Source organism: Felis catus, chromosome E1 (genome assembly GCF_018350175.1).
Source record: "Felis catus isolate Fca126 chromosome E1, F.catus_Fca126_mat1.0, whole genome shotgun sequence".
NCBI lineage: Eukaryota > Metazoa > Chordata > Mammalia > Carnivora > Felidae > Felis > Felis catus.
Window position 1 is genome coordinate 17,169,482 of NC_058381.1, and position 27,924 is coordinate 17,197,405.

The 27,924-nt window shown below is 38.0% G+C and overlaps 1 protein-coding gene across 7 annotated transcripts in view; it reads left to right on the plus strand.

Annotated features, from left to right (window-relative positions):
- Positions 1 to 27,924, plus strand: part of SSH2 (slingshot protein phosphatase 2) — a 249,790-nt gene that overhangs the window by 160,291 nt on the left and 61,575 nt on the right. For all 7 annotated transcript variants that reach the window (XM_045044912.1, XM_045044911.1, XM_023244448.2 and 4 more), the window contains 2 exons: positions 23,524 to 23,627; positions 26,752 to 26,816. In XM_045044912.1, the coding sequence (XP_044900847.1) occupies positions 23,524 to 23,627; positions 26,752 to 26,816 (169 nt within the window). The remainder of the gene's footprint in view (positions 1 to 23,523; positions 23,628 to 26,751; positions 26,817 to 27,924) is intronic.

Sequence of the window (27,924 nt, forward strand, 5' to 3'; positions counted from 1 at the left end):
AGGGAGACAAACCATTAGATACTCTTAAATACAAAGAACAAACTGAGGGTTGCTGGAGGGGTTTTGGGTGGGGGGGAAGGACTAAATGGGCTGTGGGCATTAAGGAGGACACTTGTTGGGATGAGCACTAGGCATTATATGTAAGTGATGAATCACTAAATTGTATTCCTGAAATCATTATTACACTATATGATAACTAATATATGTAAGTGATGAATCACTAAATTGTATTCCTGAAATCATTATTACACTATATGATAACTAACTTGGAATTAAATTAAAAAAATAATAAATTAGCTGTAAAGAAAAAGCAGTACAAAGAGATGAAAAGTAAGCTGGGAGTAGGCGATCCTATTTTAGAAAAAATGGTCAGCAACCCGATAAATCATTGTTTGAGCCACAGACTGAAGTGTAAATATTTGGTGTATTGTATAAATCAATTTCTAGGTATAAAAAAATCACCTAAACAATATGAGGCCACTGCATTTATGAACATAACGGCAATAGAGGAGGATTGTTAACTGTGATAAACATTAACCTTTATAGTAACAGTTACACTTTGCATTTAATCTCCTTTCCCGTGTAACATGGATTATAAAATCATAAGATCAATAAAGTTCGAAACCTAGTCATTTCCTTCATGATGAATCACTTACCATAATAAAGCAATGTTTAATGTATTAGTGATACTAGATTTCTCACACTCCTCGAAAATAAGTACTGTAGCAGCATGGTACGTGGAACGGCATGCTCTGGGTAGCTGTTAAAATTTCTGGAGCATCCATCAGGTTTAAGAAATGTAAAGTCTCATTTGCTGGTCTGATTCAACTTTAATGAATTTCAAAATCTTGTCCAGAATTTTTTATTGTACTGAAATTCTGTTATATCTAGTACTTCAGGGGTTCAGTGAGTGAAGTTTCACCTAATGCTTGGGGAAATGTGTTTGTCGGAGAGGGATTTTTCAGAAATGGGGAGAAATGGGGGCAGCATAGTGGGGAGAGATAGAGGATCTTTTCATTCGATTTGCCTGTTGTGTGCTTTAGAATTGAAAGAGTCCAAAGTATTAATAAAAAAAGACCCTTAGAAAGTCCCAAACTTTTATCTATTGATGTGTGTTTCCTTTGGTTTCAAAGTTAAATCCAAGCATTGATCACTCAGTGTTTGCCTCTTGTTAAAGTGGAGTTGTTAGCTGCTAAAAGATGAGGGGTAATAGTGGGGAGGCTGTTAATTCTCAGCTGCCCATAGTTTTTTTAAAGCAATTACCAGGTTCCTTTAATCCAGAGTTTTAGACTAAGAAATTCATGGATACTTTGAAATCACATGCAAAAGTGGGTTTGTATATGATTAATACATTTATTTTTCTGCAGGAGAGGCCATAGCTTTCATCAAACTGTCAAAGGAATCTAGTGACATTCCCTCCCAATCCCTTCTCATGCCCCAAATTAAGAACCTGGAATAGACTGTCTCAGGCATTTGACTTAGAAATTAAGTCAAAACTCTTTTTTTCTTAATTAAAAAAAAATTTTTTATGTTTATTTTTGAGAGAGACCAAGTGGGAGTGGGAGAGGGACAGAAAGAGGGAAAGACAGAATCCAAAGCAGGCTCCAGGCTCTGAGCTGTCAGCACAGAGCCCGGATGCAGGGCTCAAACTCATGAATTGAGAGATCATGACCTGAGCCGAAGTCGGACGCTTAACCAACTGAGCCACCCAGGCACCCCAAGTCAGAACTCTTTTTAAGCTTTTTGACCTTACCAGTGAGATTCATTTATCCATTTTTAAACAATCACTCATGATTTTCCAACTCTGAAAGATCCTGAGCTAACATTTTCTCACTATTGAGAAGGGTTGTGCAGCCTCTTGAATTCTCATTCTCTCTCTCTCTCTCTCTCCCCCCCATCTCTCTCACTCTCATAATAATCTTGGAGTAGATATTCCAGAAATGGAATTTGCTTAAGAAAAACTAGGAATATTACTGTAAAGGCTGAATATTGTGTGTTCTTCAATGAATAGTCACAACCTATGTGATGAGTATAAAGAGAAGCAATATTGGGTAAAGTATTTCTGGTGCTTTGAACTATATCCTAGAAAGCAAAAATGACTTAAAGTTGTTACTTTGAAGAAAAAGTTATGAGAGGAATTAGAATTTCTAATTTCATTTAATCCAGATACTTAGTAAATTAATTATAAAGGGCTTGTTGGGAGGTTTGGGAGACACTGCCCGGGGCTTAGACATTTAGTGGAATGAATGTGCTATCGAACTCAGTTGTGCACTGAAGGTCAAAGATTCTCTAAGCTGTTAAACCATTCTTTGCTGTTAAGACCAATTTCTACAGCCTACCACATATAGTTATAAATTTTCAGAAGTGTGACCAGTCAAGTTTTAGGTGCCATTTTTGCTTTCTTGCCATCTCACATTATTTATTTAGGCATTAATCCAATACCTATTTGCTGTGGCAAAAAAATCTGGGTTTTGCATATAAAGACTTGAGAAAACTCAGACCAGTTTAGCTCTCTTAGAAATTAAACGCCTTATAAAGAAAAAAAAAAGTAAAATTAAAAAAAAGAACAACAAACAACAGCTTTATTTATCTGTCTTAGGACTTTTTCCCCTAAGAGGATTACTTCAGTTTTCAGTGTCAATTGAGAATACTTAGACATAGGTATTTTTCTTTAAGTGGGGTTTGAGGCAGAGGAAGCAGAAAATGGGGATTTTAAAAATTCACTCTATTTGAAATATTGAACTATTTATGTAACTTTTAGTTTAGAAGTAAATATTGGAAAATGAAGATACAAGTATAATGTCTAACTATATGTTTTGTTTTCTTTTTGGTAACTATTGTTTAACTATGTCACTGTAGAAATGATAAAATATGAAGAGAAAAACAACATTCAGAATGTTGCCTTTTTAGCATTAACTGTTAACTGAAAAAATGTAAAGCAGATTTCATAAACCTCTTCAGTGACACTAGAGAAACTTTGGGAAAACATCCAACATCTGCTTATCTTACCTACAGTGGAAATGTTCATAACTGCAGTGTGCAGTTTCCTTTAAATAAAGATAAACAGATTTCTGTTTGTTATACTTATGTTTCAGAAGTATGTTTACTACATTCTTTAAATGTATTTAATCCCCCCCCCACCCCGACAGTTGGGGAGGTACCAAAACATCTGATTGTTACTGGAGTTTTCTTAGCTTTCTCTTGAGGGCAATTTTATTTTTCTTTAAGATATTTTCCTCAGAAATTTTCCTAAGATACATTCTTTTGATTCCAGATTTAGAGGCCACTTAAGGAAATATGTTCATCCAAGCAGGTTCCCCATTACCTGCACTACCATGTCTCTGACTCACTTCATCACATCCTTTACTATAAAATCCATGTTCCATAACTTTTTTTTTTTTTATAAATACATAAGTCAGCTTTGCCTCCATTTTGTTCTTCCTTTTTTTTTTTTTTTAAACGTTTATTTATTTTTGAGACAGAGACAGAGCATGAACAGGGGAGGGGCAGAGAGAGAGGGAGACACAGAATCTGAAACAGGCTCCAGGCTCTGAGCGGTCAGCACAGAGCCCAACGCGGGGCTCGAGCTCACAGACCGTGAGATCATGACCTGAGCCGAAGTCGGACGCTTAACCAACCGAGCCACCCAGGTGCCCCGGTTCTTCCTTTTTTGAATGCTGGGTCCTATTGGCTGTCAGCTGGATACTGCTACAGGGCTGTACCCAGCCAGACCCTGATGTTTTAAAATAATGGTGATTCCTGAGTTCTAAACCTGTTTGTTCCAATTCCCAGGAGACCAGACTGTTGAAATGTTTTACCCTGTTAACCTGGGCAGTTCCTTGTCTCTGGCTAAGACATGACAGGCAGTCATGGCAAGAGAGTTACCCAAAAGATATTCACGGTTCTGCTTTAGTCATGACTATGCCAGAGTTTGTGGTAGAGATTGCTGTATGCATCCTAGAGATTATATGTCTGTTAAGAATGAAATAAAATTGAGCATTGGTTGTTCTCTTGGTTGCCAAGGAATACATCATTATACAGTTTTTTTGTTAGCGTCTTTCCCCCCTAAGCTGAGGTAAAACCCCACTGCTGTGATCCTATGCGTAGATCTGAATCTCCTGTCTTTAATGGGATAGGCATAACTTATCTAAATATAGCAAGGTGTGGACTTGGCTGATATGGTAAGAGACAGAAGAATGACCTTAGCTGGTCTTCATTACTAGTGTTAACAACTAAATTTAAAGAAATAGGGACAGTGTTCTAGTTTTGCTTATAGGCTTAGATGTTCTTTCCAACTGCTCAGCTTCCTTAGGTAAAAAGCTTTCTGCACCAAACCAATAAATTGTTTTAAAAGCTAACATGAGTCCCTTCAGAAGGAAGCCAGAGTTCATTCCATATGAAAACATGCCTAGAGGGTGATTTCTTTTTCCATTTAATTGACCTAAACTTAACATTTATTCAGGGGGCGCCTGGGTGGCTCAGTCAGTTAAGTGTCCAACTTTGGCTTAGGTCATGATCTCATGGTTTATGAATTCGAGCCCCACATCGGGCTCTGTGCTGACAGCTCAGAGCCTGGAGCCTGCTTCAGATTCTGTCTCATTCACTCTCTGCCCCTCGCCCACTTGTGCTTTGTCTCTCAAAAATAAATAAATGTAAAAAAATTTTTTTAATTAAAAAAAACAGTTATTCAAGATGTAAATGGTAAAGCCTAAGCTTTATGTACTTTAGAATAATAACTTGCATTTATATAGTCCCAATACTTGCTACATTTTAGAAAGCTTACACCAGCTTTTGTCTACCAAGAAAAAAGGATATTTTATCCCTAAGCATGCGAGACAGGGTAGATCAATCTGATCTCCTGTTTTACAGATGAAGAAACTCAGATAAAGCGAGATATAATGATTTTCTAGAGGGCTAAATGAATCGGTAATATGGCCAGTGCAGGTGATTCCAATATACTACCCTTTAGCTTAAACAGCCATCTATTACCCTCTTTTTTGAGTGTAAAACTACCCATATGATCTTCCCATCCCTTTTTTTCTTAATTAACCAACACTGGGGTTGGGGAGGGATGAGATTCCACTTGTAGAAGAACTTTCCAGTGGAAGCCGGAATCTAGTAAACAAAGTAACTGAACAGAAACCTATAGGATTGAAGTCATATTTACAGAATAGTCCATCCCATTGTGACATAACTTTTGGGAGCGTTGAGAGTTCGTCTCTTCTGTGAGAAACCTGGTTGTATTTTTTTCATTGTTTTTTAATACTCTTAAAATATGGTGATGATTTCATCTTGAACTAGTGGAGTGCTTTTAAGGTTCCTAGTGGTAATCTTTTAAAAATCATAAACTTGGAGAGTTTATAATGTTCTATCAGAAAATTGAGATCTAATTGTCTCACCTCATTTTATATGATTCATTAGTGACAGACAAGAATTCCAGGTCACCTGTCAGTTCCATGCTTTTCTCCCTACCTTTGTGTTTCCCTGCAAGAAGTGAGATACTAACTTTCTCTTTTGTAAATAGAGAATCTGCCTACATGTTAAAACTGACTCAGAAGCATCCAGCCATAGGTAAAGTGAGATTAGAAAACACGGGTCAGGTGAATCCTAGCCAAATGTGCACCTACTGTTTACTGCTTCCCCTAAGTCAGGGAAAACGTGATCTGAGAACTGGAAGTCTATTTGTGGAAAGGTTTGATGTAGCCACCTTATACTTCTCATCCTGTTTCACTCAAACATCTTGTTTAGTGTTATGATCTCATTTGTAGAAGAGAAGAAGCAAAGATAGTTGCCTATTATAGCATGGCAACTGTACTGTAATTTAGATATATACTGAGGGGCACCTAGGTGGCTAAGTTGGTTAAGCGTCCGACTCTTGATCTCAGCTCAAGTCTTGATCTCAGGGTCATGAGTTCAAGCCCCTCATGGGCTCTACGTAGGGCATGAAGTCTACTTTACCAAAAAAAATCATAGATGTGTATTGAATCAAATCTTATTCCCCAGACTTGCTCCAGTCCTTTCATCTGGATAGCCTGTGGTTCATCTGTAAAATAAATTCTTTTAAAATTCTCAAACAGCTGTATTTTGCACAACTACTGATTTTAGAGATGGAGAAATTATCTATGAGAACTGTCTTCTAACAGATAGCTAAATTAAAATATCTGTTATTAAAAATGGAGAGCCAAAGAGATTTGGTACTACCTGCCTAGCAGTTCCTCCCTACATGTCCTATTCTAATGTAATACAAATGAATTTATAAAATTCATTTGCTTTCCTTTGATGGAAGTACCTTCAGGTTTTGATTCATCTTGCTTGCTATTACTTTCAGACAACTAAGTTTTCTGTCTTTGAGTGCTTTAAAATGGTCATTTCAGAACTTAGCTGCATTATCTTTCATTTCATTTGAGCCCTCACTGTATCATTCAGTATATTGTCATATCCGTTGAATAGGGGATAAGGAAGGAGGGAAATCCTTTGTGTAAAAGCATTCTCCTCTGCTGTTCTTCCTTGATGCTGGAAGTTTGGTGCCTGGCAGGAAATGATATAGACATGTGTGATAACAAAGTGACATGAACAAAAATTGCCTGTAAGGTTCCCTGACTTGTCCAGGATGATTGGCTGTCAGCTGGCAGATAGAGTAAAACAGATTTTACGTCGAAATCTGAGGATTAACAAAGTATAACTTAAGAGAAAGAAACCTATTTTGAGAAAAGTTTGGACAAAGCAGGTGGTATGAAGGCTGTTAGCCTTGTAAATATGCTTCTTTCTTTGACCCTCCTGGGTGAGAGTCACAATTGGAATTTATTAAAGGGAAAAGATGATCAGTCTGGAAAGTCAGGAGGTACACAGAAAAAGACGTTCTTTGAGTGCAAGAAATTTGCACATATCAAAGTTTTTCTCTCGGATTTTTCTTACAATTTGAATTTATTTATGGACAAATTTTCCATCTTACCAGAAAGTAAACCAGACAAATATCCCCAAGATATCCATGTCCTCTTCATTCCCATCAGCTCAGATCAGACCACCCTTCTTTCTTGCCTGGAATACTAACATAACATCTATCTTCCTTTTTGTCTAAGTTTTAACCCCTTCCGATCCATTCTGCATTTGTAGTTGGAGAAATCTTTCTGGAAATGCTAACTTTGGATCTGTGTTATCAGAGTGAAATCCAAATCCTTTTCAAGTTGTATAAGACCTTTCAGATCTGTGCCCAGCTTACCACTCCCCATCTTTACTGCAGACCTGCCACCACTCTTTCACAATATAGTGAGATTATATTAGCAGTTTGGGTAGCTTTATCCTAACAAATTTGTATAAACCTACAGATTATTAGCGACATTGTCATGTTAACAGTAAGTGGAGCTTTTATAGGACCTAGAAGAAGCTCCTGTGCCTGAACAAGAGGTGTCTAAAATCTTTTGCAGTCAACTTGCCCAGAAGGCAAATGTAGGACAATAACCCATACAACCCACCCAACTTCTCAGAAAAGGGAAGTTCAAGACGGAACGTTACATAGAACTTTGTAAGAACTTTGCAAGTAAGTTGAAAGTTCTTTTGTTGAGTAGAAGTTCCCCACTCACATCAGGCATGATGGAAGGCTGCAAACAAGAACAAGTAAGGCAGCTTTTCCCTGTGGTCTGTGTTGCAGACATATAGGCTTAGGCACTTCCTACATGAACAGCAGAGAAGAGGTTTCACACAGTGATTTTCCTCCTTTATTACTCTCCGAAGTATGCTTGAGTCTTCAGCATTATCCCTGTTATCATTTTCCGATCACATTTATTAAACATTCTGTACGTGGTGGTAGACTGGGCAGTACGTAAAGCAAGTGCAGACGCACTCTCCTTTCGTTGCCTGGCACGAAAAAGCAAACGCTGTAGACCTAGGAGTATTCATCTCACTAAACAGAATAAAGTTTAACTTACACGAAAGCAAGGCAGTAGAACAGATGAACGTATTTATTGTCTTTGCTTTTACATGAATTTTTTCATACATAATAAGTGTTTTTATTTGGAGTTGGAACAAGAAAGGAGGAGTGGGGCATCTTGCTTCCCGCTCAGATTTTTACATAGGAGACTCTGCCTTATCTCTCCTACCACAGAGTTAGGCAACCACTGCAAAGAGCTGAGTGGCACTGCTAACAGAGAACCTCAGTCACTTGAGTAGAGACATGGGCAGCTTGAGTCCTCTTTGTTTCAGTAGGAGACATTGCTGATGGCAAAGCATTTTGGGCAGAGAGGTGGCTCATAAATGAGGAACTTAGTCTAAGAAACTATGTGTTTCTCAGCCCTCAGGGTTCTAATTGTTGGTTTCTTCACAGCTCACTTTCTCTCAGGCCCCACCCCTCACTTTGGAGAACTTGTTGACAACAGCTTTACTTTTTCAAGTCTTGCACAAAGGCAGATGTCTCTGAAAATGCAGCTTACGCAAAACATCTGTGTGCTTGACTCTGTTCCCACGGTGTGTTTTCCTGTACTGTTAGGCTTTTTTTTTTTTTTTGTCCTTTTTAAAAAAAATGAAAACCCAGTGTAACAACATCGTTAAAGAGAAATTTGCAAAACAGAAAACTATCACCCACAATGCCACCTACCTTTGCTAATAGCCATTTCCATTCCTGCCATATTACTTTCCCATTCTTCACATGGATAGCTTTTTGCCTGATTATGTCCTTTTTCTTAAGCAGAAGTTCAGGTACTTTGTTATACAGTCACTTCCCTATTTTCTTCCTGATGCTAGCCTCATTTGGTTTTTTGGTCTTGAGTTACCAAAAGGGCATTGCAACTTTATCACTATTTTGTCAGTGAGTTCTAGTTTTTATTTTCCTTTCATAGACCCAAGTATTCTAGTTTTTAGAGTATGGCTGAGACCCAACCTTTAATTTTAAAAGTAAGACATTTATGTGTAGGATTTTTAATTTCTTTAACACTTAAAAACTGGTATTTTAAATTACATTGATTTTTCAAGGCACGTTACTAGGCCCACTCCAGAACAGCCTTATTTAGAAAAAAAACGTGTCTACAATGCAGAACTGTTGATTTGCTGCATTAAATATACTTATTAAAGTTTTAAGATATGCATGTAAAGGTAGAAATAGAATATATATTATTTTTTACCCTAATAAAGTGCACTCTCCTTTCATTGCCTGACACGAAAAGCAAATAGTGTAGATCTAGGAGTATTCATCTCACTAAACAGAATAAAGTTTACCATACATGAATAGATAAAAGATAATATGCAAGAAAATAGATAAAAGAAAATATATGAGAAAAATCAAGTAAATAGAAACCACAAATTAGTCCACATGTCAGTATTCACAGCAAATATAAATAAACTTACCAATTCATACAGCCAAAAAAAAAAAAAAAAAATGTCTATATCTTTTGTCCCGTGTGTGTTACAAGCCACAACTCTCCCAGTACCTCACTAATCTTGTTTGGTAGCCATGCTTCACTTGTAACCTTATCAAGAGCCGTCTGTACATCTCCCCCTTTGTTCTCTAATGGTGAGTGAGGCCATATCCATGTCTCTCATTATTCTTCCTTTCTTTTTTGATGAAAAAGAATGAAATGGGCCATATCTTCTTGTTTTGGTAAAATGGAATATCTTCAGCCACCTTCCTTTTAGAAACTGTGTGCCCTGTGCTTAGATGTTTAAAGGATGAATCTCTGGGGTGTGTAGGGTCCTCTGATGATGACTAAGCAAGTCTGCCAAACTCAGATAGAGCCATGCCAGCTGTCTGCTACCATGTGAAAAAATGAAAGACGCTCTTTAGGATTGCAGCTTTCCTTAGAGTCATTGTACAAAAATTTTGCCTTTGACAGTTAAAATCATTTCCTTTTGTTGTTTGCGGTTTCCTATGGCTTGAGTTGCCATTTGTGAGTTTATAGGACCTAGCTCAACAGAACCTAAAACTATTCTAGGTATGGGATTGTACAGGATTGTCTTCTCCTACACTGGAGCAAATATGTGACTTTTTTTTTTTTCAAGATTTTTATTTTTGAGTAATCTCTACACTCAACGTGGGGCTCAAACTCACACCCCCAAGATCAAGAGCCACATGCTCCACTGACTGAGCCAGTCAGGTGCCCTGAAAATATGTGATGTTTTAACTTTTTTTTTTCTTTAAAACACATACGAAACTTTTTTAAAAAGTTTTTTAAGTTAAAAAAACTTTAAGTTTACTTATTTTGAGAGGGAGACAAAGAGCAAGCATAAGCAGGAGAGGGGCAAAGAGAGGCAGAGAGAGGGAGAATCCCAAGCAGGCTCCACGCTGTCAGCACAGAGCCCCATGTGGGGCTCGATCTCATGAACTGAGAGATCATGACCTGAGCCAAGATCAAGAGTGTGACACTTAACCAACTGAGCCACCCAAGAGCCCTGTAAACACATATGAAATTTAAATTTACTCTTGGATCAGTTTGATTGGAATATTTTTTTTGTATCCAAATCCTAACTAAAATGTTTGGAATTTTCATTGCTTCACATTGCACTCTAGAGTGTTGCAAAATACTACTGTATGATCTCTTTGTCTCTAGCTCTCTGATTTCTTATGAATAGTATTTGGAAAATAGGGAAGAAAGTGCTTTGGGTCATTGCTTCTTCATAAATTTATCTAAAATGTGCATTTAGTAAATTTGAAAAATAAACATTACATCAGGCATCAAGAAAGTTCAATAAATTAAATTTTCAAGAAACCAGTGGAGTAAACTTTTCATCTGTACTGGTGGTACAAGTCTACAATGAGTCAGTAATGATTAAGAAGAAAGAGAGTAGGAAGCAAGGAACACTGGAATTGGTTAAAAACTGTGAGCTATTTAAGGCCTGAGACTGCCACTTGCTTTCTCTTTTTCCTTTGGCAACTCCTTAAATTGCCCTTTGAACTTTGCCTTTAGCTAGTTTTCTTTTCTCTTCCTTCTCCTCTTCCTCCATCATCATCACTATTTTACAGAAGTTCGCTGTTTTTGTTAAGTGTCAGAACCTAAGCAGTGGCAACCCTGTTCCTCCTAGATTTCATTGTGCATCAGTACAGGGCCAAAGGGATCTGTAATATGCATCAAAACAGTTATGAGAATAAGGGTTTGCACAAGGACTATAAAAAGACAGTAAGGTGATGGTAAAGAAAACCAGGCAGAAGATATTCAACATACCTTGCCATGCCTTTCTCTCTTCCCCTTTTTTTGATATTTAAGAATAAGTATTTTGGGGGTGCCTGGGTGGCTCAGTGGGTTGAGCTTCCGACTTCAGCTCAGGTCATGATCTCACCGTCTGTGAGTTCGAGCCCCGCTTTGGGCTCTGTGCTGACAGCTCAGAGCCTGGAGCCTGCTTCAGATTCTGTGTCTCCCTCTCTCTCTGACCCTCCCCCGTTCATGCTCTGTCTCTCTCTGTCTCAAATATAAATAAAATTTTTTTTTAAATAATAAAAAAGAATTTGTATTTTTGATATTTAAGAATTAGCATTTTGAGGGACTTTTTTAAGAATACTTGTTAGCAAATTATTTCATTTTCTTAGCCTAGTAAGGTAGAAAGCAACTCTAGGAGAAATTATTTGATAAGGAAAATTGACAGACTAGTGTTTTACAAACTGTATTAAATGTCTATGGCCAGTGAGTTTTGAAAATTACTTCTAAGACTACATACAATAATGTAGCACTGAACTGACTCATATAGAAAGAAAGAAAAGAAAAAAGAAAAGAACAGACAGATGGACAAGACCAGACCAGACCCTGAGTTTTCTGATATTTGAGAATTCTCCTTTAGAGAGTAAAGATACCCTGGTGGGTAGGGTACACAAAGTTCAAACTGCTAAAGAAGCCATGGAATGGAATTAAAAAAAAAAAAAAAAAAAAAAAAAAATAGGCCTAAATTTTTATTCCTGCTCTATCATACTGATTGTGTAATTGGTAAGTTAGACAAGTTACTCTCATCTCTCTCATCTATGTTTCTTTATGAAATGGGAAGAATGCCTTCCTTTCATAGAGGTGTTGTGAGATAGTGATATGAAGCACTAGACATCATGTCTGACACAGGGTGGGTATTCAATAAATGATAATTACAACATCCTCCTTAAGCTTGTTTGATAGTGCTCAGAACCAACACCTAACCACTTCTACCACCATGACACAATTCCCAAAGAGAACATTTTGATGGATATATCATTGTACCAGATTGCAAGTTTTCACAAATAAAAGTATGTGAAATACTTGTAAAGCTATTGGCATTTATTATCAACAAAAAGCTATCCAGTAGACAGCTGATTGTACAGGTTTAGGGCTCTGATGATGGATCTGAGCTCCAGAACCATTGTGGAAGTTGTAGCAGCCAGCTTTTGTGATGGTTCCCATTGATGCTTGACTTCCAGTGTTTACATCCCTATGTAGTCTCATCCTATGTTAAATAAGGATGACCTTATTTAAATAAGGGGCACCTGGGCGTTCAGTCAGTTAAGCGTCCAACTTCTCCAACTTTGGCCTACATCATGATCTCACCATTCCCGAGTTTGAGCACTGTGGCAGGCTCTGTGCTCACAGCTCAGAGCCTGAAGCCTGTTTCAGATTCTGTGTCTCCCTCTGTCTCTCTGCCCCTCCCCCACTCATGCTCCGTCTCTCTCAAAAATAAACATTAAAAAAATCTTTTTAAATAAGGTTGACCTGTATAATAGTATGTTGCAGAAATTATGGTGAACTTCCAAGATTAAGTCCTAAAACCTTGTACTCCTGCCTTGTTCTCTCTGGGGTCACTCTGGGGAAGAACAGTTGCCATGTCACAAGAGTTCTCAAGTAGGACAGTGCAGAAGTATACATAGCAGAGAACTGAGGCCTCCTGTCGATAGCCATCTGAGGGAGCCATTTTGTTTATTTTAATTTTTATCTTTTTTTATTTTCTTCAATTTTTTATTTAAATTCTTGTTAGTGAACTTACAGTGCAATGTTGGTTTCAGAAGTAGAATTCAGTAGTTCATCACTTACATACAACACCCAGTGCTCATCGTAACAGGTGTTCTCCTTAATACCCATTATCCATCTAGCCCATCCCTCACCCAACCTCCCTCCATGAATCCTCAGTTCTCTTCTCATTAAGAATCTCTTATGGTTTGTTTCCCTCTCTTCCCCCCCCCACCCGATATGTTCAGCTGTTTTGTTTCTTAAATTCAACATATGAGTGAAATCATAATGGTATTTGTCTTTCTCTGACTTGTTTCGCTTAGCTTAATACACTATAGTTCCATCCACATCATTGCAAATGGGAAGATTTCATTCTTTTTAATGACTGAATAATATTCCATTGTGTGTGTATGTATGTATGTATATATATATATATATATATATATATATATATATATATATATATATACACACACATCTTTATCCATTCATCAGTCGATGGATATTTGGGCTCTTTCCCTAGCAGATTCCCTTTGAATCTGTATTTTTTTTTAATGTTTATTTTTGAGAGAGAGAGCGAGTGTGAGGGTCAAAGAGAGAGGGAGACACAGAATCCAAAACAGGCTCCAGCCTCCAGGCTCCAAGCTGTCAGCACAGAGCCCGATGCAGGGCTCGAACCCACGAACTGAGTTCATGACCTGAGCCAAAGTCAGATACTTAACTGACAGCCACCCAGGTGCCCCTCAGATCTGTATTTTTGTATCTTTGGGGTAAATACCTAGTAGTGCAGTTGCCAGATCTACAGTAGTTCTTTCTATTTTTAACTTTTTGAGGAACCCATACTGTTTTCCAGAGTGGCTGCACCAGTTTGCATTCCCACCAACAGGCAAGAAAGTTCTCCTTTCTCCATATCCTGAGGGAGCCTTTTTAGAAGCAGATCTTTCAGCCCTAGTCAGGGCTTCAGATGTCTGCTGCATCCTGATAAGACACTCTGAGCCAGAACCACCCCTCTAAGTTGCTCCTGAATTCCTAACCCACAGAAACTGTGAGATAATGAATGTTCTTTATTGTTTTAAGCTTCTACATTTTAGAGTAATTTGTTATTCAGCAATAGATAAGTAGTCAGAAGTCATCTGTATATAGGACAGAATGGCCATGAGTGTGGTGAAGAGAGTAAACACATGAGAGTCATAAGAGTGGGGATCGTAGTCGAGAAGTGGGAGTTTTGTTTCTGAAGTTAAGTCCATCAAGATCTGATGCCTTACTGGGAGCCTGGGTGGCTCAGTTGATTAAGCATCTGACTTCACCTCAGGTCATGAGCTCACAGATTGTGAGTTTGAGCCCCGCATCAGGCTCTTTGCTGTCCACAGAGATCCTCTGTCTCCCTCTCTCTCTGCCCTTCCCCCCTCTTGTGCTCTCTCCCTCCCTCCCCTCCCTCTCTCCCTCTCTCTCTTTCTCTCTCTCTCTCAAAAATAAATACATTTTAAATAAATAAGTGAAAAGAGAGATGATTGAGCTAGATTAAATAAAAGATGGTGACAAGGGTGTCAGAAGGTGACAGCAGCAAAGAATAGAAGATGACCTGAGCCTCCTTTGCATTAGAGTGAAAGAGAAATCTGAAAACAGGGTTGGACATTTGGCCAAGTGCTTAAGAGCCAGCTTGCATTCCTTCTGCAGGTGTGTTTTAAATACCTGGAAAGGCATTTGTTGAATCATGCAGATGAAATTATTTTTCAAATGCTGAACAGTTTTTCTGAGTTACTATCCTTTTGTTTTATCTATTCCCACCAACTATTTTAAATTTGGTCCCAAGTAATATTGGTCATATCTTGGTAACCAGTACACCTGGCAATTTGAATACTGAGAAAGAACTGTTCAGGTCATTTACTTTTTGGTCCAAACAGCTTTTAAAACTTAACCTTTTTAGAAAAAAAAAGTATTTAAGCCTAGAGTTTAGAGCCACAGGACCGAGGAGCTTTGATAATTCGGCCTGTAAAGGGAATGGGCTCCTTTGAGCTGAGGCAGTTTTCTCCTCTCCTTAGAGGAGGACCTTCTCGAGAATAAGACTCCCATTCATATATGGCCTTTATTGTATTGAGGTATGTTCCCTCTAAACCCACTTTATTGATATTTTTTATCATGAAGAGATGGTGAATTTTGTCATATGCTTTTTCTGCATCTGTTGAGATGATCATACAGTTTTTACCCATCATTTTGTTAATGTGATGTGTCACATTGATTTGCAGATGTTGAACCATTCTGGAATAAATCCCACTTGATCATGGTGAATGATCCCCTTAATGTGTCATTGAATTCAGTTTGCCAGTATTTTGTTGAGGATTTTTGCATCAATGTTCATTGGGGATATTGGCCTGTAGTTATCTTTTTTTGTAATGTCTCCATCTGGTTTTGGTATCAAGGTAATGTTGGCCTCCTAGAGTAAATTTAGAAGCTTACCTTCCTCTGCTGTGTTTTGGAATAGTTTGAGAAAATAGGCATTAACTCTTTAAATGTTTCGTAGAATTCACCTGTGAAACCATCTGGTCCTGGACTTACGTTTGTTGGAAGTGTTTTGATTACTAATTCAGTTTTGTTACTAGTAATTGGTCTGTTAAGATTTTCTCTTTCTCCCTGGTTCAGTTTGGGAAGATTGTATGTTTCTAGGAATTTACCCATTTCTTCTAGGCTTTCCAATTTGTTGGCACATAGTTTTTCATACTAGTTTCATATAATCCTTTTCTTTATATTTCTGTGGTGTTGGTTGTTACTTCCCCTCTTTCATTTCTGATTTATTGAGTCCTCCCTCTTTTTCTTTTGCATCCACTTCTTTTGTCAAGTAGTCTTTCTTGCCCTCCTTCCTAGGTCCCATAGTCTTTGTTTTTGGCATCTAGTTTTTGATATTTTTAAAGCAATGTTTAATAGTCAACAAACTTACTAAACAAAAAAGAAAAGAAACAACTTTAAGAAACAGCATGAAAGTATTTGCCTCATGGGAATATGTCTAAGCTTTTCCTCACTCGAACCTCAACTTTGTCTTCAGGATGCTGTGAAAAATAGAACAAATATCACACCAGGCTTTGCAGTAAAATCCTGTCTTTGTTCTCTTTAGATGAACTGACCAGATGTGTTTTTAACTGCTGGTTGCTTCAAATTATTAGGTCCACAACATGTAGGAACATCGAACTCCGGATAAAGGGTTAAAGTGCTGCCCAGGGTGTCAGATGACATGGAGCCTAGTTTAGGTTCCAGTACTAACTAGCTGTGTGACTTGCAACAAGTCATTAAATTCTTTTTTTTTTTTTTTTAATTTTTCTAATGTTTATTTATTTTTGAGAGAGAGACAGAGTGCAAGCAGGGGAGGAACAGAGAGAGAGAGAGGGAGACACAGAATCCGAAGCAGGCTCCAGGCTATCAGCACAAAGCCCGACATGGGGCTTGAACCCACGAACCATGAGATCATGACCTGAGCTGAAGTCGGATGCTTAAGCAACTGAGCCACCCAGGCATCCGAGTCATTAAATTCTTTGAACTTCAATTGATATATCAGATTCTCTGTTGCAAGCTCAGAAATTAATTTTAACTATCTTAACCAAAATTTTTGTTTGAAGGAGGTCAGAGCTCACCATATGGACAGGGAGGCTTAGAGAACAGGCAGGAGCCAAAGGCATTAAAGGAAGGCCAGGGAGTAGGAGTAGTCTGGTCTATACCTTGCCATTCTCCCCATAGTGAATGTGACCATTCCCCACTATTCTTGCTCCCTTGGGTCACTTGCCTAAGATCCAGGGAGAATTTCCAACTCGCCAAGCCTAAACCACATGCCAGGTTCCTGCAAGCCCCTTACAGTTCCAGAGCTAGAGGCCACCAAGACCATGCACATTTGGAGACTAGAGTGAGATTAGGAAGGATAGATCTATTTCCAGACAGCCAAAAATAACAGATGTCAATTTAGATGCACTCCAGTCTACAGAAGTTAGAAGGTTGAGTTGTATGGTCAGTGGCAAAATTATTGATCCTATGTTATGTTTCTGTCTGAACATTTCTGAGATGCACATGTTTGAGGCAAAATGGAATTGTTACAAGATCTTACCAAGTAAGTGAACATTCAAAATGAACAAAATAAAAGGAATTTTCTGGGTTTGTTTCTTCTCCCACTTATGATTTATAGGGAAAAGACCAGGAGGATAGTCCTGAAGGAATTTGTTCCTCAGTCTTTAACAAACAGACCCTTTCTTTTCTTCTTAGATTGTGGAAAAGTAGGAAAAAGGTAAAACAAATAGCTGCATCTGAGGGTAGTTGTGCTGGATATTGTGCAAGAGAGTTTAAGTGGAAGATTAGCTGGAACTAAAATGATCTGATGGTTATAGTTAATGAGTAAGAACGGGAGTCCTAAGTTCTTCTTCACCTTGCCAATAATTGGTCTAGAAATGTACCCAACCTCTACTTGTCTGCTGATGAGAGAAATAATCCTGCTGCATTCATAGGCATGTGTCTGGAATTTATGCCTTGGGGGGAGAGGGTTCCAACAGATAGTGATTGCTGTCCTAATACTACTACCATTTGAACATATGGCCATGTATGGTGGGAGTGGGGATGGGATTGGGAAATGTTTAATTACAGAGACTACATATGATATTTGGATTTAAGACTTTCTCCCATTCTAGTGTAGTCCCTAAATTCCTTGAGGATTACAGAATCAAACTTTTTCTCAACTGCCTAGAAGTATGCTTTGACTTTTTGCAGCCATGTTTCAACATGAAAGCACAATGACTTTTTCCTTCCTGTTTTTTGGATTTAGCCAAACTTTTGAGGAGGCAGTGGGAGCTCTGTAGTTTTTGGTAGCTCTTTGGTTTTTGACCTCTCGTCTGATATTTGAAGCTTTTTATTATGAAATTTCCTTTCTGTTTGATAATGGTCATGCTAAACAGGGACATGAATTCCTTTCCACCTAAGAAACTTATAGAAGCTACCCTACTGCCCTGAATCTGAAAATTAAACAACTTTAAAATAAGCGGAGAACACTTACCAGGAAAGGGAGAATATTAGGGTAGAATATATTTGAAACTTTCCAGTAGATAATCTTCCTCAAGACAAAAATATAACAGTTTAGATTATGTGTATTTTAATTTTATGTAAATGCTAACCATCTCACTTTGTGCAATTTAGAGGTAAAATATAATTTACCTTTAAATTTTAGCGTTATACAGACATACCAAACATTACAAACACTATAAACACGAAAATCTCCTTCCTTCATTTTAATGTTGAAATACAAGTATTACATCCACTTTCTGAAACCCAATTTCCCATAGTAAATAATCCAGTTCTTCGTGTGTATTGTATATAAAACAAAAGAATATGTGTCCAGCCGATATCCTGCAATTTGGCCAGGTGTGTTGCTTTGTTTTGCTTCCTTGGCCTTTCTCCTGGTCATGGATGATCGCCCTGGCCACATTCTTCAGAAATCATTCCAACCTTAGAAGAGTTAAGTATTTTCTTCCATTAGTTGACCTTTTTCTCTATACTTTGCCTGAAAATTAACTGCCAGTTAACAAATTTCATGCTTTAGGAAGTCACTTTGATCAGGAGGTAGTGGTATGGAGTGCTTCCCAAATCTGTTTAAAGCAGAATAGTCTTTCCTACATTTTCGAGACTTTTGAAATGCTACTGCCATTCCCAACAGAAGTTAGAGTTCTCTTCTCTACTGTCCATCCCATTTGGATTCATCTCTCTCAGCCAGATGTTCTTGATTCCCCTCAGTATAGTCTTTCTGCTCCTGGCCTTGATAAGGGAAACAAAAAAGGCATGAGAAGAGTTGAGATCTGGATTTATTTCAGTCTTTTCTTTCACTCCTGTACTCTATTTTAAATTCTATTCTGTTGAAAACTCTGTGGGAAAACATTATATTTCATCCTACATAATATCGTAAAACTAGAACAGCCTAGTGGAGAGAGTAGTAATTCAGAGCATGAACTTCCAAGTGAAATCTTGGTTTGAATTCTTGCTCTGAGTATTACTAGCTGTGTGATCTTGGGCAAATAACTTAGAATCTCTTGAGTCCATCAGTCTCTTACATGTAAATTGGGGGTAAAAAATAGTACCTACTTCATAGAGTTATGAAGATTAAATGAAATAATGTCCCGTGCTTAGCTTAGTGCCTTGCACACACACTAGGCTTCTAGTCACATTAGTTATTATTAGCTATTCGTGTCTAACTAGGAACGATCTTCTCTTTGTTGAGCAAGTGAAGAATAGATGAACTTCAACTGTGTTCTGATAGACTGGAGAACTTCATGGTCACTCTGTTAGAAACATGATACTGTGTCATTTTCTTATCAAGCACCTAATCACTTCCTAATCACAATCCGTCTTTAGATCGAGAGAGTGGTATTCTCTTTATCTTGTGTTTTCCTTAATATAGAGGTTCTGGAGTCCTTTTGGGTTTGTGTTTACCTTAGGCGTCTGTAATTACCTATGGATGGCTCCGTAAGATTTATTGGAGAAGTCCTGTGTCTGGTCCAGAATTGGTCAACTCAGAAAATGTGTAAAAGGTTTCACCTGCCTGTCTAAATTTTTAAGTAGAAATGAACTCTATGTTGATTGAATCTTCAGGAAGCTTTTCAAAAAGAGCAATGAATTTCTTGCTGTTGTAGCAAAATATACTAAGCTTTTACCTTACACTGAAGTACCTGTGATTAAATTTACATATAATTTTATTCATATGTAAATAAGGCATTTAATTTTCAAGTTGAATTTGAACCACCTAAATCCTGTTGGTTGTGAATTTTATTTTTTCACTTCTGTGCCATCATACTGCCATCCTGTCTTTGATAGCACTTACAGAGCTTTGACTTTTGTTCAGTGATGATAAAGGATTTTTGTAATCATCCACACTTTTATTCCGGATCTCCAGTGACCAACAATATATGCCACTTTTGTGTTAACTGGGGGGTCACAATCTGGGACCACAGCATAAAGAGGATTGACTGTACCATCCAGTGCGTGTCTGCCATGACTCTCTGGGATTCTGTGCCGCAGCTAGTATGGTAGTCTCCTGGCCCAGCTGTTTCTGCTCTGCATTTTGTTCTGAAAAGTTCATTGAGATTTGTGTAAATGATTTAAATAGAAAGGCATCTTTTCTCTTATACTAGATGTAAGTTTGACTCCTGGTCTTTCTTTTATTTTATAATAAGGAATTTTCCAAGTAGCTTTGAATTAACCAAGGGCCCTTGCCCCCTACCCCAACCCTCCCCTAGTGAAAAGCACTACCTACATTTAAAAAAAAATTTTTAATGTTTATTTTTGAGAGAGAAAGAGATAGAGCGCGAGCAGGGGAGGGGTAGAGAGAGAGGGAGACGCAGAATCCAGAGCAGGCTCTGCACTGTCAGCACAGAGCCTGACCTGGGACTCAGACTCACAAACGGTGAGATCATGACCTGAGCCCAAGTCGGATGCTCAACCAACTGAGCCACCCAGGTGCCCATCACTACCTACATTTTAAAGAGCACACTTAGATTTGCTTTAAAGCATAAGCAGCAATAAATGTATCAAACGAGGAAGTTAGTTCTTAGATTAGTGTTTGTCAAAGAGAAACTACCTCTGTCTCAAAAGGAACAACTGAAATATGCTTTGTTGTTTTAAGCTCTCTACATATACTTCTTTTGAAGATACTGAAACCACTTTGTTTACTGGAAACCAAAGTGCCCACACCTGTAACTTTGTCTGGGTTAGGTAGAATATTAGCCTATATTTTTAAAATATTTTCATTTGATAAAGCAGACTTGCTGTGTTGGCAGAAGTGTGAATTTCATTTCCTGTCTGTGGTGTACCCCACTCATCCTGTCACTCAAGACATTTTGTTTTAGGTTGTTCCCGTAATGTGAGTGAAACACAGTGACCCACAGCAGGGTGACATGTGCATGCCACGAATGTAACAAGAGACAAGACTTGTGCAATAGACCACAAGAGCGCAACGCTTTATTTAAAGATGGAAACAAAACAAAATAAAGGCAGTCCCTCCTAGCCAGCATGCAGATTTTTTTTAAAGTGGCATCTGTGGATTCTTCTGTTTGTTTTTAGAAGACATGTTCCAATCTATTTAGCAAGTTAGCTCAAAAGTTTATCAGCTTCATGCCACTTAATTAAAGAATAAAACTGAGTCAACAAGTGACATTATAAAGGTGATTTAATTGTTTGCCAATTAATTTATCGTCAAACATTTGTAGTTACAATCCATTAATTTGCAAAATCTGTTGAGTTCTGTAACAATTTTTTTTTGCATGTGAAATTACAGAATTTCTGTGTTCTTGTCCTAAATTATAGTTCCTGCTGCAATGACAGGACAGATAAAACAGTGTGGAAAAAACCCTGAGATGAACTCATTCATTTGTCAAATATCTATTGAACATCTAATGTGTGCTTGACACTATTTCCAATGTTGAGGATATAGTGCTGAGCAAAATAAAATCCTTGCTCTTCATTGAGCTTATATTCTGTCATAAGGAGATAACCACATTAAGTATACAAAGTAAGTAAATGTAATTTTAGTATATGATACATAAATACCCTGAAGGAAATAAAACAACAGGACAGAGTATGATTGGGATGGGTGAGAGGTGATCTATTTGGAGCTGTGACTTAAATAGCGGCAGGGCAGGAGAAATGTGTCCCAAGTAGAAAACAAAAAGCACAAAGACCCTGAGAAGGGGCCTAAAATATAGAAGAAACAAAAGAGACCAGTGCAGCCAGACCACAGTGAACAAAAGGGGAGATAGTGCAAAATTAGAGAAGCAATGTATTATCGGATGTTACAGGGCCTTGAAGTCTGAAGACTTCAGCTTTTATTTGTTCAGTACAAAGGGAAACCGTTGGAGAGTTTTAAGGAGGGAAGTGGCATTATGTGATATATGTGTATTTTATATATGTAAAATCACTCTGGTTACTCTTTGGTAAGTGGATAGCAGTGGTGCAGAAGTGGTTGCAGACCAGTTAAGAAATTTTTTGCTGATAGAATGTCTGGGATTTAGTTTCACTTCAGGGACCAGGTGAATAGAGTAAGGATGTAGAAGAAACAAAGATTGGCCTTCAGTTAAAGCTGAAATGATGAGAACATGGGGGGTCATTATATTATGCCCTTAATTTTCCATAATAAAAAGCTAAAAAAAAAAAAACTTTAATAGTGGTCTAAATGAAAAGTGGTGGTGCTATGGACATTGTCAAAGTGGTAATGGAGATAAGTGGGCAGATTCAAGATATATTTGAAAGTAAAACCCCTAGGTCTTACTGATGGATTAGGATACATATTGTTGCAGGGAAAAAGAGAAACCAAGGATGACTGCTAAGTATTTGGCCCAAACAGTTTGGGTGGATGAGAATAGGGATCAGGTTTGCAGGGACGCAAGAGCTTTGTTTTGGCAATGCAAATTTGCGATGCCAGTTGGATTTCCAAGTGGAAATGTTGAGTAGGGAGTGTAATTCACAATACATTACCTAACTCTGCATAACATGCTTATAAGCAAACTTGGAACCCTCCATTCTGAATTTTGCCATTAGTGTTTTAAAAGTTCTACTAGACCTTTTCAGATTTGTGGGTAACGTTAAAAGTCTTAGTCTGTTGATATGAAATAGTTTGGATATATTTTGTTTTCTATGGATATTCACTAGTAATTATATTACTGCTATCCTGAGTAGTAATTCTCCACCTCCGTTGAACTGTCATTTACATGAAGGATGGTGTTAACATGGCCAGCTCCATAGGTTAAACACATTTCCTGTGCCTTACTCCTTTCAGGCATATGGGAATACAAGTCTGTAAAAGTAAAATCTTGAGTAACACTTTAGTGTGGTGTATGTGTATTTTTTTTAAGTTTTTTTTTTTTTTAAGTTTTTTATTTACTTATTTTGAGAGAAAGAGAGCAGGGGAGGGGCAGAGAGAGGGAGAAAAGAAGGAGAAAATCCCAAGCAGGCTCCACACTGCCAGTGTGGAGCCCGATGTGAGGCTCGAACCCACGAACCATGAGATCATGACCTGAGCTGAAATCAAGAGTCAGACACTTAACTTACTGAACCACCCAGGTGCCCCAGTGTAGGTGTATTTTAAACAAACAAACAAAAAATAATAATTTTTTTTGGCAAACTTTGAGCCTGTTAAAGTATTATACTTTACATCTGATTAGGACACTAATCAAACACGTATTGGTAATCATAGATCTAATAACAATACCTAATATTTGTTAAGGGTACCACTGTAAGAAACTGTATTTATATTGGCTCCTCATGACAGCTTTGTTTTTACAGATATGGAAATTTAGGGCCCCCAAAATTCACTCAGGTAAGAAGTAGCAGAGCCAGGATTTAAACCCAGGCAATCTGGCACCAGAGCCTTCACCCTCTTGTTTCCAGAACCTTCACTCTTAACTACTACCATGTAATATGTAGAGAATATTGTAAGTTATGTTTCAGAAAAATTGTCTAGAGTAGAAATGACTTTGCAAATAATCAAGGTCTCTTTTGATTTTATTTTTACTTCATCCCTTGAAATTGGGACTTTGGGAGATGGGAGAGAGAATAATCCCAAAATGGATCTCCATCATACTCTGATTTCCTTCCTTAAATAATTCGTTTTGTTTTGACTTTTTCCTGACAGCATCAGCGAGAGCTTTCTAACTGTCAAAGGTGCTGCCCTTTTTCTGCCACGGGGAAATGGCTCATCCACACCAAGAATCAGCCACAGACGCAACAAGCATGCAGGTAAAGTTCCATGTATACCATTCCTTTCTTGGTTTCTTAGCCTTTTGTTTTGTTCTACAAGGCTGACTACCCCATTCCCATTTCTCCAACAGTTTTGTGATAGTGAAAGAAAGAACTGTACTGTGCTATAATCACTTTTCCTTCATTCTCACTATTTTTCTGGCACTTAGCAGAATGCCTTATATATGTAGTAGGTATTCAGTAAATTTTTGTTGGACAAATACTAAGGTACAAATATACTCTAATGAATTTTTCTATGATTTAGCAATGAAGGTTCCTGGTAGAATATACCCAGTTTACTTACTGGCAGTACTTTTCACTGCTAACAAACCTGAACTTTCATATACGCAGCTCACATAAGAAGCCTTACAGTGGGGATAGGGCTCCCTGTCTTTTGCCTGACCTTCAAAGAAGCCATCTGGATCTTGGGGCCAGTAGCACTTAGAGTAGGGACTTAGGCCCACTATTGCCCAGAAATGGTTCTCCTCTACAAGTTCTCCATCCTAAAAATCCTTTCCTCAGGCTATTTGTCCTGATAGAACAGAAGAAATCTTAATTTTTAAAAAGCCTCAGCTGCTTAACTCAATTGTAACATGAAACTTAAGTCACTCTTCATTGTTTATTCCTAACACTTTGTCTTCTCCCCACACTGGTTCTTTTTTTTTTTTTTAAACACTTTTAGTGAGATATAATTCACATACCATATAATTCACTCTATTTACTCATTTAAAGTATACATTCAGTGATTTTTTTTTCATATATACAGAGTTACGCAACCATCGCTCTAATTCTAGAATGTTTTCATCACCCCCAAAAGAAACCCAGTTATCCATTAGCAGTCATTCCCTATATTCCCCACCTTCCCTGCCAATCCTAAACAACCACTGATCTACTTTCTCTATATATAGATCTGCCTGTTCTGGGTGTTCCATATAAGTGTAATTATATAAACGCTCTTTGGAGACAGGCTCCTTTCACTTAGCATAATGTTTTCAAGCGTCATTTATATTAATTTTTTTTAGTGCTTATTTATTTTTGAGAGGGAGAGACAGAGTGTGAGCAGGGGAGGGGCAGAGAGAGAGAGGGAGACACAGAATCCAAAGCAGACTGAGCTGCTGTCAGCACAGAGCCCAAAATGGGGCTCAAACTCACAAACCATGAGATCATGACCTGAGCCAAAGTTGGATGCTTAACCGTACTGAGCCACCCAGGTGCCCAGGGGTCATTTACATTATACTGTGTATCACTACTTTATTCCTTTTTATGACCAAATAATATTCTAGTGTATGGATATACTATATTTTATTTTTCCATTTACCAGTTGATAGACAGTTGAGTTTCCATTTTTGGCTGTGATGAGTAATGCCGCTATGAATATATATGTATAAGCTCTTGTGTGGACATGTTTTAATTTCTCTTGGTTTTATACCTATGAGCCCATATTGGTTCTTACACATGAGACTTAGATTGTGTCTCTGGGTTTGAAATGTAGCAGAACAGACCTGGCCAAACATAATGACTCTGTTTTTTAATTTTGAAAGTTAAAAGATTCTGCAATAATGGAATTGGTCAGAAGCCAGCACTGAAATAGGGGTGGGGTGGGAGTGAGGCAAGAAAACTATTCTTTAAGAAAAGGAAAGAAAGAGGAAAGTCTTTCAGACTTGCCGACCTTTATTTATTTTTTTTATTTTATTTTTTTTATTTTTTTTTTTTTTAGAAAGAGAGAGAGAGCATGAGAGGGACAGAGGGAGAGAAAGAGAGAATCTTAAGCAGGCTTCATGCCTGGTGCAGAACCTGACACAGGGCTCGATCCCATGACTGTGAGACCATGACCTAAGCCAAAGTCACGAGTCAGACACTTAACCAACCGAGCCACCTAGTTGCCCCAGACTTGCTGACCTTTTAGACAAATACCTGTTTGCTAACCTACTTTTTCCTTCTTTCCCCTCACCACTTCTTGCATATATCAGTATTTCATCTCATAGTTAAGAGTTGAAGTTAACCTGGAGGAAAATTTTGTATGCAGATTTCAAGATAATGTGAGAACATCAGAATCTTTAGACTCTTAAAAAAGAGACAGATCTGGATGGGCACGAATGAAGCTTTTTGTTCTCTGATTGTCATTATTTATAACGGTACGTTATCGGGGCGCCTGGGTGGCTCAGTCGGTTAAGCGTCCAACTTCGGCTCAGGTCATGATCTCACGGTTCGTGAGTTCGAGCCCCGCGTCAGGCTCTGTGCTGACCGCTCAGAGCCTGGAGCCTGTTTCAGATTCTGTGCCTCCCTCTCTCTCTCTGACCCTCCCCCGTTCATGCTCTATCTCTGTCTCAAAAATAAATAAACGTTAAAAAAAAAAAATTAAAAAAAAACAGTATGTTATCTAATTATCTTCTAGCAAAAGCCTCAGGCTTCCTAATACTTTAATACAAAAAAATTTCAACTTAGTTTTATAGAATGTATAGGAACAAGTATGTTTTCAAATACTGATTGGCCGTGTTAAAGTACCTAATAATAGGTTCAGTGGAATATTTATTTCTTGGGATCTGCTATATTTAATGAGAACTCTTCTTTTAATATCAGCCACTAATATGGAAGTCATTAACTATTGATATTATTTTATGGGAAATCTAAAAATCTTCTTAGGTTAAATGCAACAGAAGATTTACAGGAATAAGAATGGCAAAATGGCTAGCTTTTTTTAAAGTTAGGGATAATTCTAACCTCAGTCACACACCTCATTTTCAGGATTCCTTCCTTGCTACCTTCAGTGTGCCTGAGAGCACAGCCAGTGGTGTCTGTGCCCGGACATGTATCACTGTTGCTCTTTTCAGCACCCACTGCAGTACAGAACAGAGGTTGCTCTCAAGTGCACTTTCCATTGGACAGACACAAAGCAAATTTTAATATAGTACAGGCTAAAAGTAAATGTATAGAGATGCAGTCTGCCATTCTGTCTTTTCACTTAAAAAGAAGTTAATCATATTAAGACATTCACTTAATTTCTAATTACAGTCCTTGAGTGACCCAGAACTTTCTTTTACACAGGTTATTAAGGTAGAAAGAATCCTCTCTGTTGACATTACAATGAGGAATAATTATTGTTTTGTTTTACCAATTTAACCAGGTGATCTCCAACAGCATCTCCAAGCAATGTTCATATTACTGCGCCCAGAAGACAACATCAGGCTGGTAAGTTAGTGTTATCATTACTAAAACTCTTCCTCAAAAGACTTTCTAAGATAGCAAACATTAAACAGTCATTTTTATGTACCAGCAGAGTGCTGGGAACTATGTGGAACAAAAAAAAGAATAACATGTCTGCACTATCAGCAAGCTTAGAATATAATTGGGGATAGGAGTTAAGGTGAAATGATGCAAAATAATTTGATGAGTCAGAGCTGTTGATAAGCACCAGTTTGTGAGTTATTGACCATAACAACTGAATTTCAGAAGAAAGAATACTTGGAGACTTGGCTTAGTTAGAAAGGTAGGGGTGCCCAGGTGGTTCAGTTGGTTAAGTGTCTAACTCTTGATTTTGGCTCAGGCCATGATCTCATGGTTGCAAGATCAAGCCCCACGTCAGGCTCTGTGCTGGGTGTGGAGCCTGTTTGGGATTCTCTCTCTCTCCTCTCTCTGCCCCTTCCCTGGCTGTGCTTGCTCTCGCTCACTCTCTCGCTCACTCTCAAATAATTAAACATTAAAAAAAGAGGAGGGTTACATATACAGTAAAGCTTGAGCTGGGTCTTGAATGATGATGGATTTACATTAGCAGAAAAGAAGACAGTCCTTCTAAGATGAGGACATGACAAAGCAAAAGCACACGTGTTAAGAAGGGACAAGGAGAGAGTAAAAGGACCAGGGATTTGTGCTGGTCTCTAAGTCAGGAGACCTGGGCTTCGGCTGTTACTAATCATGTGATGTTGGACAAGTTACTTAGCTTGTTTGAGTCCATCTCCTTTCTGCCCCTCACAGTTAAGAGGACCAAGTAGACGTGAAAGCTTATTGCTGCCTAAATCTGGGGGTTATTGTTACTATAAGGAAGATAAGATACCAGAAAAAAGGCAGGCAAATAGGACCTTAATGCTGCATACTAGAGGTCTCAAACTGGCAGATATGTTTTGTTTGGACCACAGGGGTAGTGTTTTTGACTCCAAGCCAGAATTTTAAAGTTGAATGATTTCACATAAAAATCAATACTTGAAGCTTGTCCTCAAAAATCTAAAAATCTGGCAACACTGGAACCTTATTCTCACATGACAAAACTTGCTAGACCTGGAGGAGCAGGCATTGGTATGGC